A 13,381-nucleotide genomic window follows, 5' to 3' on the forward strand; every position below is an offset into this window, starting at 1 on the left:
TAACACATGGGGTCACCATGAGTTAGAATTAAATCAAAGGCAACTGGTTTGGTTTTAGTATTAAATATCAGTGTCCCTCTATATTAGCTTCTGCTTCTCTTTTTATATAGCATCAATTTTCTGAAGCAATATGGACTTGTATTATGTTATTCTTTAATGTTCTATGAAGCTAGTTTGGGTGACATTTTGATTTTCAGGCACAGGACTTGAATTATCGAGTTGCATAGCTTAGTTTGAAACATTCATAAGTTTTCCAGGAACCAAGATAAAGTTGTTATGAAACCATCAAATAGGACCTAAATAAAGTTGATTTGATCTATTCACCCATTTTGGAAAGTCACAAGCATCAGTATGATTAGGCTGACACCAAATAACCACTTGAATCAACATAATTGAAAAAAAAACTGGCTCAGTTAGATCCTGGCCCTTGGGCTACATGAGCCTTCACCCAATGAAATCATTAGGAATTAACTCATTGACACTAGACTGAGAACCAACAATTCAGAAATCATAAAAACATACCACAAATCAAAATTATTATCTATTAAACAACTAAGTTCTTAAGCTGAGCTTTGATTGTTAAAATAGTTTCCAAAAAAACCAATAAATACAATAAATCCACACCTGCTTATGATCATAAAGGGAGTCTTTAAAATTCAGTTTTAATATGAAGAAATCATTTATTCGTGCCTTATCCCCAAACAATAATATTCAAATGCTGAAGGAAAAGAATCAGTTATCTATTATATCTACCTACTGGTGACCAATAACATAACTTTAGTGCTTTCAGGAGTCAGGCCATTTTTATCCTTATTTTAAATAGCTAAACTAAGACTTCTGTTATCAGAAGGAGCAATCTGCTGCTAGGGTCTGCCCGAACACCAAGCACCTGCTTTCTCTGGTCTGGAGGCAGATGGTATATCATAAAAATAAAAGCCATGGAAAAATGTACAGAAAAATACTCCCTTTAAAGCCCTTTAGGAGAATCATTTTCCTAAAATCTAATACTATAAATGTACATGTTTTATGCTTCCAGAATTTGGGAACTGATGCATGGACATAAAAAAAAAAAAAAAGGTTTCTTAGACTGCTTCATATGCATGTGTTCATATACTTCCATAGGTGAGGAAAACAACCTTCGGCTTATAAGCACACAGGACAGGACAGTTTGTATGTGGAATTCTAACGAGCACCCTAGGGGGCATTGGTGGTTCAGTGGTAGAACTCATGCCTTCCCTGAGGCAGAACTGAGTTTGATTCCCGGCCAATGTACTTCATGTGTGGCCACCACCCGTCTGTTAGTGGAAGCTGGCAGGCTTGTGTTGCTGATGTGTTGTTGAACAGGTTTCAGCAGAGCTTCCAGACTAAGACAAACTAAGAAGAAAGGCCTGATGATCTACTTCCAAGAATCAGCCAAGGAAAACTCTGTGGATCACAAGGGTCCACTCACGGCCGGGCAGCGTTTTATTCTGTTGTTCCTGGGATCACCGTGAGGGGGCTGGTACCAGGCACTGACAACAATTACCCTAAGTAGCAGCTACTGTCCTAATCCTTCAATACTGCCACTAACTGCAACTCTATGTATTAAGCCTTTTAATAATAACTCTACGGCACTTGCTCAGTGGGATGACCTCATCTGTATTTGTTGAACTTTTACAGGTGAGCCGGGCTGTCATAAGTTGGCCGCATAATATGCTTTTTCATCATAATCATGGAGAGTAGAGCTTCTCGAACTTTACGTGCACCAGAATCCTCTGCAGGGTTTGTTAGAACAGAGATATCTTGGCCTGACTCCAGAGATTCTGATTTAGTAGGTATAGGGTGAGGCCGGAGAATTTGAGTTTCTAACAAGCTCCCAGGTAATGCTGACTCCTCCTGTCTAAGGACCACACTCCAAGAATCACTGAAGTAGGGTTTCCCTTTGTGTCGTTAATATCACTTATGATTCTTTGGGCCTGCACTGGCTTCTCAGTAACTACCCATTTCATGCTGAACACGTTTGAAATGTGTCATTTGCTTACACTCAGATGTTGTAGTTACACACAAAGATGCTAATAATCGGATGGATCTGCTGAGGTGAGGCTGCTTCATGCTGTGAGGCAACTAGGGAGAGTCAATGAATGCGGTCTGTTTGATTAACAGGTGGACAAACTCACACGTCACCAGGAGTCACTGTAACATACGACCAACTTGGTACAATTCCTACAAGAATGTCAGCTGAAATATGACTGATAATTATCTTATCCTTACTAATTTTTAACTTAGAACTTAGAGTTAGTCTCTAAAGATGCTAGATTCTGCTCTCTTACATCTATAAGCACGCTCTAATAGTTTGAACTGATATCAAATTTTAACAAAAGATTAGTATGAAGCAATTGAGTGATGTTTGATATTTATATTTATATTCAACCCAGTTATCCTATAACACACTTGGTTTTAAAAAAAAAAAGGAAACTTAAAAGCATGGCTCTGTTATGAAACAGCATCCTAATTTTAAGGTTTACTTCAAGCACACTTTGGAATGTAAACATACCTTATTTAACTTTACAAAATATTCCAGTCCAGCTTCCAAGGGATTTGTATCACAGTTCATCTAAAAGGGAAACACACATCTTAAATCTTAAATGAGGACAAATCATTTTAGTAACACTGCTTTCATATTTTTCTTTTTTTGAGGGAAGGGAACATTTTTTAAATTTTGCATATAGATTCTGAAAAAAGAAAATTCTGGACTGATCTTAAAAATAATATTTTTCACCTAAAATTCAACTGTAGTCTTTCAACAAATACTGTCATTTGAATATAGCCACTACGGAAGCTAAAATTCAGTTTGTTTCCATGGGTCTTTTATTTCCATAAACATCTGAAGGATACCACAACATGATATTTCTTACAGAAACAAAACTGCCATATGTTTTAATGTAATAACTTTACATAAATAGATTTTTTAAGTTGCTAACTAATTGACTTATCTTAAAATTAGCCAAGAGTCAAGATAAGTAGGAGGGAAAAGCAGATGGTAGAAAAATGATTTCTATAGAGTCCAGGAAAGGAAAAAAAAAAGGGTTTAATCTCAACCTTTTCAAACACAGTCGAGTCATTAAGATATACTTCAAGTCAGAGCTAAAGCCAGTATTTGGGAACAGACCTGAAATAAGGGTGGTTGTTCTTTCATTTTTTGTTGTTGTTATTTTCCTCTAATTAAGAATATGGAAAACTGGTCTAAACTCCATGAAAAAATACTCAAACTTTTAAAAGTCAACACAGCATTTTCATAAACCAGATGAGCAGTATAAAGTTATTTTTACATGATATAAATTTGGTCTCTTATTTCTGACTATGAGCTTCTTTAAAATTATTTTTTTATTTGCTCAGAGTTTTAAAATCTCTCTAGAAAAAAAAAAAAAGCACAGAAGATTGATTGCTATAACAACACTAGAGGGCCCTGTGGCACTGCTGGGAAATTGGAGGGAACTCAGGAGAAAAGCTCAAGAGGAAGGAAGAGAAAACAGAAGACAGGAGAATGGAGAAATGCTGAACTCCCAAGGGACTCCATCCGCTGCTTCAGTCCTTAGGGAGTACGGGGACAAATTATCCTCTATTTTATTTTTTAATCATAAAAATAAAAGCCATGGAAAAAGGTACAGAAAGATAATCTGCTGCTATTGTTGTTAGCTGCCATCAAGTCAGCCCCCACTTCATGGTGACCTCATGCACAACAGAATGAAATGCTGCCTTTCTTCCTAGTCCATCTTAGCCTGGAAACTCCGCAGAAACCTGTTCAGCATCATAGCAACACGCAAGTCTCCAGTGACAGATGGGTGATGATTGCAATGAGGTGCACTGACTGAGAATGGAACCTGGCTCTCCCACATGGAAGATGAACCACCAATGCCCCATGTTTCATGTCCATATCTTAGCTCAGAATTTGGGAACTGATGCAAGGGCATTAAAAAGGTTTATATGCATGTGTTCATATATTTCTATACCCGTTGCCATCGAGTCGACTCTATAGGATGTGAAAACAACTTTTAACTTATACACAGCTAAAGCAGGCCTCATCTAAGGTCCCAATTGTACATTGAGAACCCCTAATAGAGCACGTGTGCTATAGATGAATAAACTTGCCCAGTGCCCTCCTTCCTTCAATGGCCCCAGTAGGCTGCCCTCTCTATCTCAAAGCCCTCTCACTTGCCTCTGCCCATAGGCTAAATGCCTGAGGGGCCCTGTCTGAGCTTTCAAACCCACTTTGCCCTCTCAGGTGCCAGTTAAATGCACTCTATTATATGCCTGGCATTTTATAGACTATCTCTTACATCTGTAATAACTAGGTAGGGTAAATATTATTATCTCCATTTTATAAAAAAGGAAACAAAGGTTCTGGAGGATTAAGACCTCATGGCTAATATGTGGTGGAGGATATATTCACACCCAAGAGTCCTCACTCTGAACTCCATACTCTCCCACCATCCCTTATCTCAGCTCTCAGGCCTAAAACCTCAATGACTTCCAACAACCAGTGAATTGGACAAAGTAATGGGTCCAGAGCTAGCCTGGCATATTGGAGAGAAAACAGGAACACAGGCTTTGAACCACAGTTTGGCCTCTTACTGTGTAATTTGGATGACGCCATTCACTGAATCTTAGTGTGATTGTATATAAAACAGGGATAGGGATAACTCTCTTCTTAGGAGAGTTGAAAGGGTAAATGAGATCATGCACTTGAAAATGCTGTGTAAATAGTAAAGCACTAAACAAACAGAAAGTCTTAGTTACCAATATTAATTATTAATAACAGAAGAAGGCTGGACCAACACATCCAAGGCCACCACCTCTGCCCCTCATAAAGATACCTTAGTTGTTACTTCTCTAAAAGGTGCAAGATAAGAAGAAAATGAGGGTAGCTACATGACAGAGGAAGAGGAGAGAATTTGAAAGGTGGTCCGCGGTCACATGGGTTAGCAGGCTCCCTGCTCCAAGCCCACAGAGACAGCTGATCAGGGCTCTTTGCCAAGCAGGAAGAATTAAAGCAGAATAAACATGTCAGAATTCCACTGAACTTCCAACTGGGAAAATAAGGAGAAAAACCACTTCTCTCAATTAAATAAAGTTATCTAATAATACATAACTCCTACAGCCAGAGTCAACATTAATGCAGTTAAAACTAGCCCTTATAAAAAGCAGATACAATAGCCATATTGTACAAAACCCAGATACAATGCCATAAAATTTTAATTAAGACAGTATCATTTCAAACCTCTGACCCCCAGGCTCTGAACGCTTTCTCCAGTCTTAAGGCATTCATGGCATAGGTTCCAAAATTGTCAATGCCTTCCTCCTGGCCTGCACTCATGATAGCGTCATAAAGTGCCGAAGAATCTTCTTGTCTGTGATACAGCTCCCAACCCAGCTCTCCTGAAATAAACCCAAAGGTGCCACACCAGAGTAAGAACAATGATCACCAGATCTAAAATGCATTAGCTAAAATACATAAAAGCAGGAGAGAGTCCATTTATGCAACACAGACATTGTCAGTTTTTAAAAGACCAGTTCACAAAAAGCTGCAACAAAACCCCACTGTTACATCATAGGTGCATTTGTGCCCAATCCTGAGTCTCATAGAGTGTGGAATGTAGGACACCTCTTCTAATGACACATAAAGACTGTAATGCAGGAGTTAATCTCCACCCTTGAACCCAGCTTCATGAGGCTTGACTATATTTTCAGGGACAATAATGTCAGGTGCATAATTAGCATGGCATAGGTTCTGGGTTTTTTAGTTTATCAAGATAATGGGATAATGGGTTCAAGGTTTAGACACTCTAACTCTCACCCCCTTGCCCAAGAATCCCAAGGCTTGAGAATATAGCCAACTGACCTAAAAACCAAATCCACTGCTGTCAGTCAATTCTGGCTCATAGTGACCCGACAGGACAAAGTAGAATTGCTCCATAGGGTTTTCAAGGCTGTAAATCTTTACAGAAGCAGGTTACCACATCTTTCTCCCATGGAGTAGCTCATGGGTTCCAACCATCGGCCTTTTGGTTAGCAGACAAGCACTTTAACCACTGCCACCAGGACTCCTTAGTCAACTGACAATTATGTAAATTGTCTTCATTGTGGGACATCCATAGTCTGTGACTCCTCCCACTCCCCATTTCTTCCCCACTAGTCATTTCATTCACATTAGAGGTACGGGCAAAAGTCAAAGGAAATGAAACTCAACCCAAACAGTTCTGCTCATTTTTTTATTCTGGATACCATTTTGCTGCGATTGGGTAGGGAAACCGTAGGGGAAATGGTAGAATGATAGCCCAGGGAAGAGCTATGGCCTTTAATACTATGTGTTCTTTTTGTTCCCCAGCATTGAGGGCCAATGGTAATGTGCTTTTCCAGGATAACATCAGGACATGGGGAACACATTATTGTTGAATGGATGCTTGGGCACCAAGTACTTCTATAAAGGGACAAGGAGGTCTAGAGGAGATTAGAAGTGAGCCCTAGAGCACCAGTGGGGAACTAAAGAGCATTCATTCATCTCTGTATCAAATACCCACTATGTGCAAGGTTAGGCAATATATGAAGACTTTCCTAATGAACTTATGGTGCTGAAGGGAAGATGGATAGTGGTAATGCTCTAAGAAAGGTGCTGATACAGTGCTATGGGAGGCCATCTTGAATGTTCCCAGGTAGAGTCTGCTGACTTGAATATTCTGTCAGCCCTCCAACTATTCCAAAAGCTCACTTTCTTGTCTATCCTTTCAAATAAGAGGCAAGTATAGAAATGGACCAACAACTGGAAATTTGTGGAACCACTCTCGCAGATTAGAAGTGAATAGACAAGACTGCGGTAAGAATTGGGTAGAGGAAATCTTTGTTCAAAGTACATTGACAAAAGCGAATGTGTGTGTGTATATATTTCTGGCAGCTTCTTTTAGATTTTAGAGACTTTAGGTTGTTTCCCAGTTCTTACCAGTATGTTGTTGTTGTCAGGTGCTGTCAAGTCAGTTCCAACTCATAGTGACCCCATGTACAACGGAATGAAATACAGCCCAGTCCTGCACTATGCTCACAATCATTGCTATGTTTGAGCCCATTGTTGCAGCCACTGGGTCAATCCACTTACCAGTATAAGATATCCTAGTAGCAGTGACAGGAATGTTAGAAACATTTAAGGACTTGGTTTGAAGAAACTTGAAAACATCATCACTAAGATCTTCAGAGGTGAGTTTCTGAAGGACCTTTCTTGCGTGTGGTCCTGCAATTCCAAGGACTCCAAGCTCATCAGTTATATTTCTGATTTCAACATCATATCTACCTTTTATTGCCTCTTCTTCAATCCATCTACATTTGAGTCATAAACATTGTGTTAAATCTTGTTTGAATAATGCATTTTGGTAACACTATTTCATTGAAGATATGGTCTGTGTCTAGATTTACAGAAAAGTCCTCAGAATGTCATTTTATAGAAGCACATAATTTTTAAAGTTAAGGAAACTGAGTCCCTGACGTGTTAAGTGATTTTCTTTAAAACACTCACTATAAATATGGGAGTAATTTTTCATAGTATAAAAGATACTTCAATTTAAATAAGCTCTGTCTCACAATTCCTTTAAATAGTGACAGCCCTTTGCATTTAAACTAATGACTCAATCTTCAAAAATTAATTTAAACCCAAATTTTCTCTAATATCTGCACACGGGAAGCATGCTTGCACTGCTAAAGGCTAACAATGCACCTGCCACCAGACACAACTGCTTTGACAATCATAAAGAAGTGATAAAAACTCAAAACGCTCGTTTGAATTTCTAAGTCTTGTTGAGTTATTAGAACCCACCTATAGGGCTGGTTTATAATGTATTGAGCAATTCTTGGAGCTATTCAAGTCTATTATAAAATGTTCACCTGGACTTACACAAAGCTAAGTGACTAAGGTGACCCCCAGTATATCTTGGGTTGGAACATGTAATTTAAATCATTTTATAACTAAGGTGAGGATCTGTCAGATTAAAATATTTATTAAACATCAATGGTATTCCAAATATGTGTATACTAAAGACTATGCAAAGGTTCAGCTTGATAGATCAATGATTTAGATCCACCTGTAGGCCAGAGACCATAAAGCATCACAAAGGGAGAAGCTAACTTAGGAAGGCAGCTTGCTAAATAGACCGAAGGTGGACATTAGAATCAAAAAGACTGGATTGAGCAAGTCCCTTCAACTTCAGTTTCCTTAACTGAAAATAGGAATAACATTAATAATATTGCAGAATATTTAGCAAATTAAGATAATGTGTAAAAGGGGTTCTGGCACCCTGATGATGCTTAATAAATGACAATTTAATATTATTACAGCCAGTAAACTCTATGAGTGAATTACTTTTTTTTTGGGTGGGGGGAGGACCCTCACTTTAAATGTTTTCCTATAAAAGACACGAAGTTCATTTGAAACGATAAGGTTTAAGAATTGAAGTTGTGCTTCTAAGGACTGATAAAAGAGAAACTCCATGTAAGATTGAGTCAATACATAATACATACAAAATTTTATTATGAGATGTGTGCTTACCTAAGATCATGAAGTTCTGATCCAGAACCAGTTATTAACAGAAACTCCCCGGGCGACTGGTGAGAAACAGTCAACTCAGCATACACTCGACCTTTTGGTGTTAACATGTGACTTATATTTGTAAAGCCCACCTACACAAATAAATTTAAAATTATGTCAGGATGAAATAGATATCTTATGGACCCTTTTAATATAACACGTAAATAAAAATGAAAAGGTTCTGAATCTTATCATTTATATTGATTGTATTATCTGTAAATCTACTAAACCTAAACTCAAGATTAATTTTGAAGTCCTCAATTTAAAGGATCATTTAATTGTAGACAGTTTTAAGTTTCCATCGACATAATTAAGGAAAGGTATAAGGCCCTTAGATGACAATTCACTCAACAAAAATTTAAATTTAAAAATTAGCTATTTTCTTGGTCAATTAAAGAGAAATTCTAATGTTCATACAGAAATTACTAAGTAGGCTAAAATAGTGATTTTTTTTTTTTTTTTAATGAGAGGATTGAGAATTAAATAGGCCAGGATTCTGGACCTTGTCTCCCCAGAAGGTTATTTACCTTTGGAATGACATTTGCAAAGACATAGTCCAACAGTTTAACGGAGTCTTGGCCTTTGATGTTAAACTTGCCAAAGGGTGACAGGTCAATCACACCTACTCTTTGCATAACCTGTTTATACTCAGAGCCCACAGGCTCAAACCAGTTTGTGCGGCGAAAACTTGGCCTGGAACACAACGCTTAATGTCATTAAAAAAAAACAAAACTGCCATTCATTTTTAGAAAATTAGAGAATAAAAACGTTTAAATAGTCCTGTTTATCTAGAAACTCTTATTTGGAAAAACAACATGCAACCTAAAATTCTGTTCTGCAAATCATTTGTATATCTTGGAACCTATTTTTTAGCCTTTGAAGTTACTTGTCTATCCCTTTGACCCGTATCATAGAGAATAAAATATTAATTAACTAGAAAATAAGATAGAACACCTGGGCTCTCAGATCTGGGAGGGAACTTAAAAGTTACTCAGTCTGGTGGTTTTCAGCCCTGGTTACATAGTGGAATTCCTGGGGAGTGTTTTTAAATAATACCAATGGCTGGGCCTCTGCTTGTTGCGGTTGAGTAGATTCCGACTGATCGCAACCCTATAGGACTGAATAGAACTGCCCACTGGGTTTCTAAGGCCATAATCTTTACAGAAGCAGATTGCCACGTCTTTCTCCCACTGTAAAACCAAACCAAAACCAAACCCAGTGCTGTCGAGTCAATTCCAATTCATAGCAACCCTACAGGACAGAGTAGAACTGCCCCATAGAGTTTCCAAGGAGCGCCTAGGTGGATTCGAACTGCAGACCTTTTGATTAGCACCCGTAGCACTTAACCACTACGCCACCAGGGTTTCCTCTCCCACTATAGACTAATTAAATCACAATATCTGGAGGGTGGAGCTCCTCAGGTGATACTAGTATGCTGCCAGGATCATGAACCATTTATCTAGCCCAGTGCTTCTCAAGATTTAATGCCCATATAAACCATTTTCACTTGTTCAAATGCAGGTTCTGATTCAGTAGGTCTCAGGTGGGGCCTGCTAGTTTGCCTAGAAACAAGCTCCCAGGCGATGTCGATGTGGTTGGTCCACACTTTGAATAAGCAAAGATCTGGTCCAACATCTTCATGTTTCAGAAAAAAGACACAAAGTGACTTGCCAAGGCCTTTGCATCAATTAATAATAGAGCTGGGCCTGGACAAAGGTCCTTTATGCCTTACAAACTGGCCTCCTAATACGGTATTTTAACTTCAGAGAAGAATACTAAGTCTGCAAAATGAGTTCCTGTAGTTTAATTATTAAAATTACAGAAGCAGCTTAGGCCAGACCCACACAGCATAAGGTGAAGAATAGATCTGGAATTTATCTGAGTCATTTATTAAAAACAAGCCAATATTTTGCAATCAAAAAATCTAGACTGCCTATATAGCCTAAATTTATTAATCAACAACCAGCCCTCTACTATTCTTTGAACTATTTAGACTTGGTCTGAAGTAGAAATCAAAACCTGATTAAGTAATCAAAATGACAGCTCGAAAAAGGTAACTTAATGTCTAAATTAGCTATTTGTTTTCTCTTGGTTTATGGGTTCCCATGAGAAAAAAATATACAGCCACTACTGGTCACTAGGAGTTGGAATCAATTCACCGACAACAGGTTTGGTTTTGGTTTTTATAAATCTCAAGTACAACAACAGCATGTAACAGTTTAGAGGAATTCAGAGAATTCTTTTCATGGTTTTGCTTAACCTGAGATGTTAAGTAAATGATCGTTTCTCCTAATTTATCAACTATGTATATAATTTGCATAACTCAGTACACATAGACTAAAAAGCAGTTACGCTGAGCTATTCCATGATAAAAAAAAAAAAAGAGAAAACTGGAAAAATCTGGGCACTTTTCATTCTGTGGTTGTATACTATGTGATTCAACCAAGCATCCTAAACCATGGAGAACCTTTAGAAGCCCTGGATGGGGTTGGGAGGGCTCCTCTGAGCTTCTGGTAAATGTCACACTTAACAGAGGATTCACTGGGGCTGGTTGTACTCTTGGGTCATGTAGGAATATCGGGGAGAGTGGGAGTGGGGAGGTATCCTAGATGTGAGCAAATGTCAGGCAGACTAGACTTAGGCCTCCACTGTCAGAAAATAATTTCCATACCAAAGGCTCAATGCTCCTCGTAACGGGGTGGAATGATGGACAGGGGGAAATCAAACTTCTCTGACTTTCCTTCACTTCAAGTAGTTTTACTCTTCAATCAGAGCCACAGGCCAAGTTAAGTCCTTCACTTACTTGTACTGAGTGTCTTGCCCTGGTTTGTAGAACCAGTGCGGCTGCTCCCAGCCCGCGTGGAACCCCATGGAACACTTAGACTCCAGGGTACTGTAGAGCCCACCAACACGCTCAGTCGGCCTCCCGGCAAACCGTTCTTCTTTAGGAAAACTTACTGAAATGGATAATTGGCACTCTCAATAGCATATAATCAAAACATTTTGGAAGTATTCAGAAAATGAAAAAAATAGTATGTAAATTCTAGAAGCATAGTGACATCTGTTAAATTTATATAAAAGTCAAGTCTGTCATTTATACTGAGAATAAAGCAAAATTGTTTTTAAAATTTAAAATCAGTGATGAACTCCACATGTTAAATATATACATTCATATATATTCCTTGATGAGTCTCAGAGGTTCCTTTTAGGATCCCTAACAACCCCTCCCCCAGTGAACAGAAAAAGAGCATCTAAAATCAGAGGTCTGGTGGTACAGTGGTTAAGTGATACGGCTGCTAACCAAAAGGTGAGCTGTTCAAATCCACCAGCCCCTCCTTGGAAACCCTATGGGGCAGTTCTACTCTGTTCTCAAGGGCTGATATGGGTCCGAATCGACTTAATGGCAATGAGTTTGCTGTGTTTTGTTTTTAATCAGAGGTACTACAAATCAATTCTGTAAACACTTTTAGACAACGATGAATTTGCACTTTACCGATATTGTTGAATCCGTATGACTCTCTCGCTTTGGCCTCGGTGTACTGAGTTGTTGTCCATTTTCCATACCGATTGGGATCCAATTCTATCAAATCAAAAGGAGGTTCTCCATGCAGGATCCAGTCACTGAGATATTTCCCTACCCCACCAGCGTGGATTATGCCATATCTTTCAAACACAGAGATAAATATTCTGTTACTAACACATGTTATTTTCAAATAATGACGTATGTCCAAATATTTGGCACGGTCTCAAAGTAGGAGTGTTCTATGTTATTCAGAACACACAATTAACATAATCTTTGTGATATAAATTTTTTTCTCAAAAACTACATTTTTAGGCATCCAAATTAAACCTGTCTGACTTAATAGCTAGTTTCGAGAGATGCATACCTTCAAAACAGCCTATGACTCTAAGCCAGTAAGGACACTCGTTTTAGGAAAAAAGGGAGGGAAAGGCAGCAAACAGACAGGTGTGGTTGATACCTTATCAGCCCTTTGGAGCTACCACAGTCCTGACTGATAGGAAACTTTGTGGAAGAAATATGTGTACTGTAGGATGGAAAGTCTGTCTTTTCTCAGACTCAATTTAGCTCTAACCTCCTTTAGTGATGACCTCTATGCAAGGATCCTGGGCCATTATATTAGAAACACTCAAACAAAGAGGTCTTTCCCCCAGGGACCTGTGGGGAAGAAAAAAAATCAAACCTGTTGCCATTGAGTCGATTCCGATTCATAGCAACCTTATAGGACAGAGTAGAACTGCTCCACAGAGTTTCCAAGGAGTGCCTGGTAGATTCAAACTGCTGACCTTTTGGTTAGCAGCTGTAGCACTTAACCACTATGCTACCAGGGTTTCCCTGTGGGAAAGAGGTGGAAAGAAGCACTGGCCTCTGTATTACATAACTCCTGGGTCACTTGGCGGGCTTGTTTTGGTGGGTTTAGAACCAAGAACATGATTGTGGCAGATAAAGTTTCTTGATTTCAGAAAGAAGGAATCACAATTTTACATTGGCCTTGTGTAGCTCTACCCACTCACTCGTGTCTAATGAACATGGTTTAAATCAAGAGAAGTTGAATGAGGAGTTGATGAGCAGGGAATCTTGGGGGGGAGAACCAAGAAAAGGAGCTAACTACATGAATAGACATAAAGATACAAGAAAATCCAGTACCCCAAACCACAGCAACTTAACAGCCAGGACCCAGCCTCTAAGAGGTTGGGAGGACTTTAAGACTGGAAATGTTAACTATTTTTTTCCACAGTAATATACCAGTTTTGCTA

The 13,381-nt window shown here is 38.7% G+C and overlaps 1 protein-coding gene across 1 annotated transcript in view; it reads right to left on the reverse strand.

Moving 5' to 3' along the window:
• DMGDH (dimethylglycine dehydrogenase) overlaps positions 1-13,381 on the reverse strand; it is an 89,543-nt gene that overhangs the window by 26,199 nt on the left and 49,963 nt on the right. Inside the window, exons 8-14 of the mRNA XM_023545578.2 lie at positions 12,099-12,268; positions 11,409-11,562; positions 9,133-9,298; positions 8,567-8,697; positions 7,127-7,344; positions 5,258-5,415; positions 2,534-2,593 (exon numbers count right to left, since the gene is read on the reverse strand). Of these exons, the coding sequence (XP_023401346.2) occupies positions 2,534-2,593; positions 5,258-5,415; positions 7,127-7,344; positions 8,567-8,697; positions 9,133-9,298; positions 11,409-11,562; positions 12,099-12,268 (1,057 nt within the window). The remainder of the gene's footprint in view (positions 1-2,533; positions 2,594-5,257; positions 5,416-7,126; positions 7,345-8,566; positions 8,698-9,132; positions 9,299-11,408; positions 11,563-12,098; positions 12,269-13,381) is intronic.

Source organism: Loxodonta africana, chromosome 2, assembly GCF_030014295.1.
Source record: "Loxodonta africana isolate mLoxAfr1 chromosome 2, mLoxAfr1.hap2, whole genome shotgun sequence".
Taxonomy (NCBI): domain Eukaryota; kingdom Metazoa; phylum Chordata; class Mammalia; order Proboscidea; family Elephantidae; genus Loxodonta; species Loxodonta africana.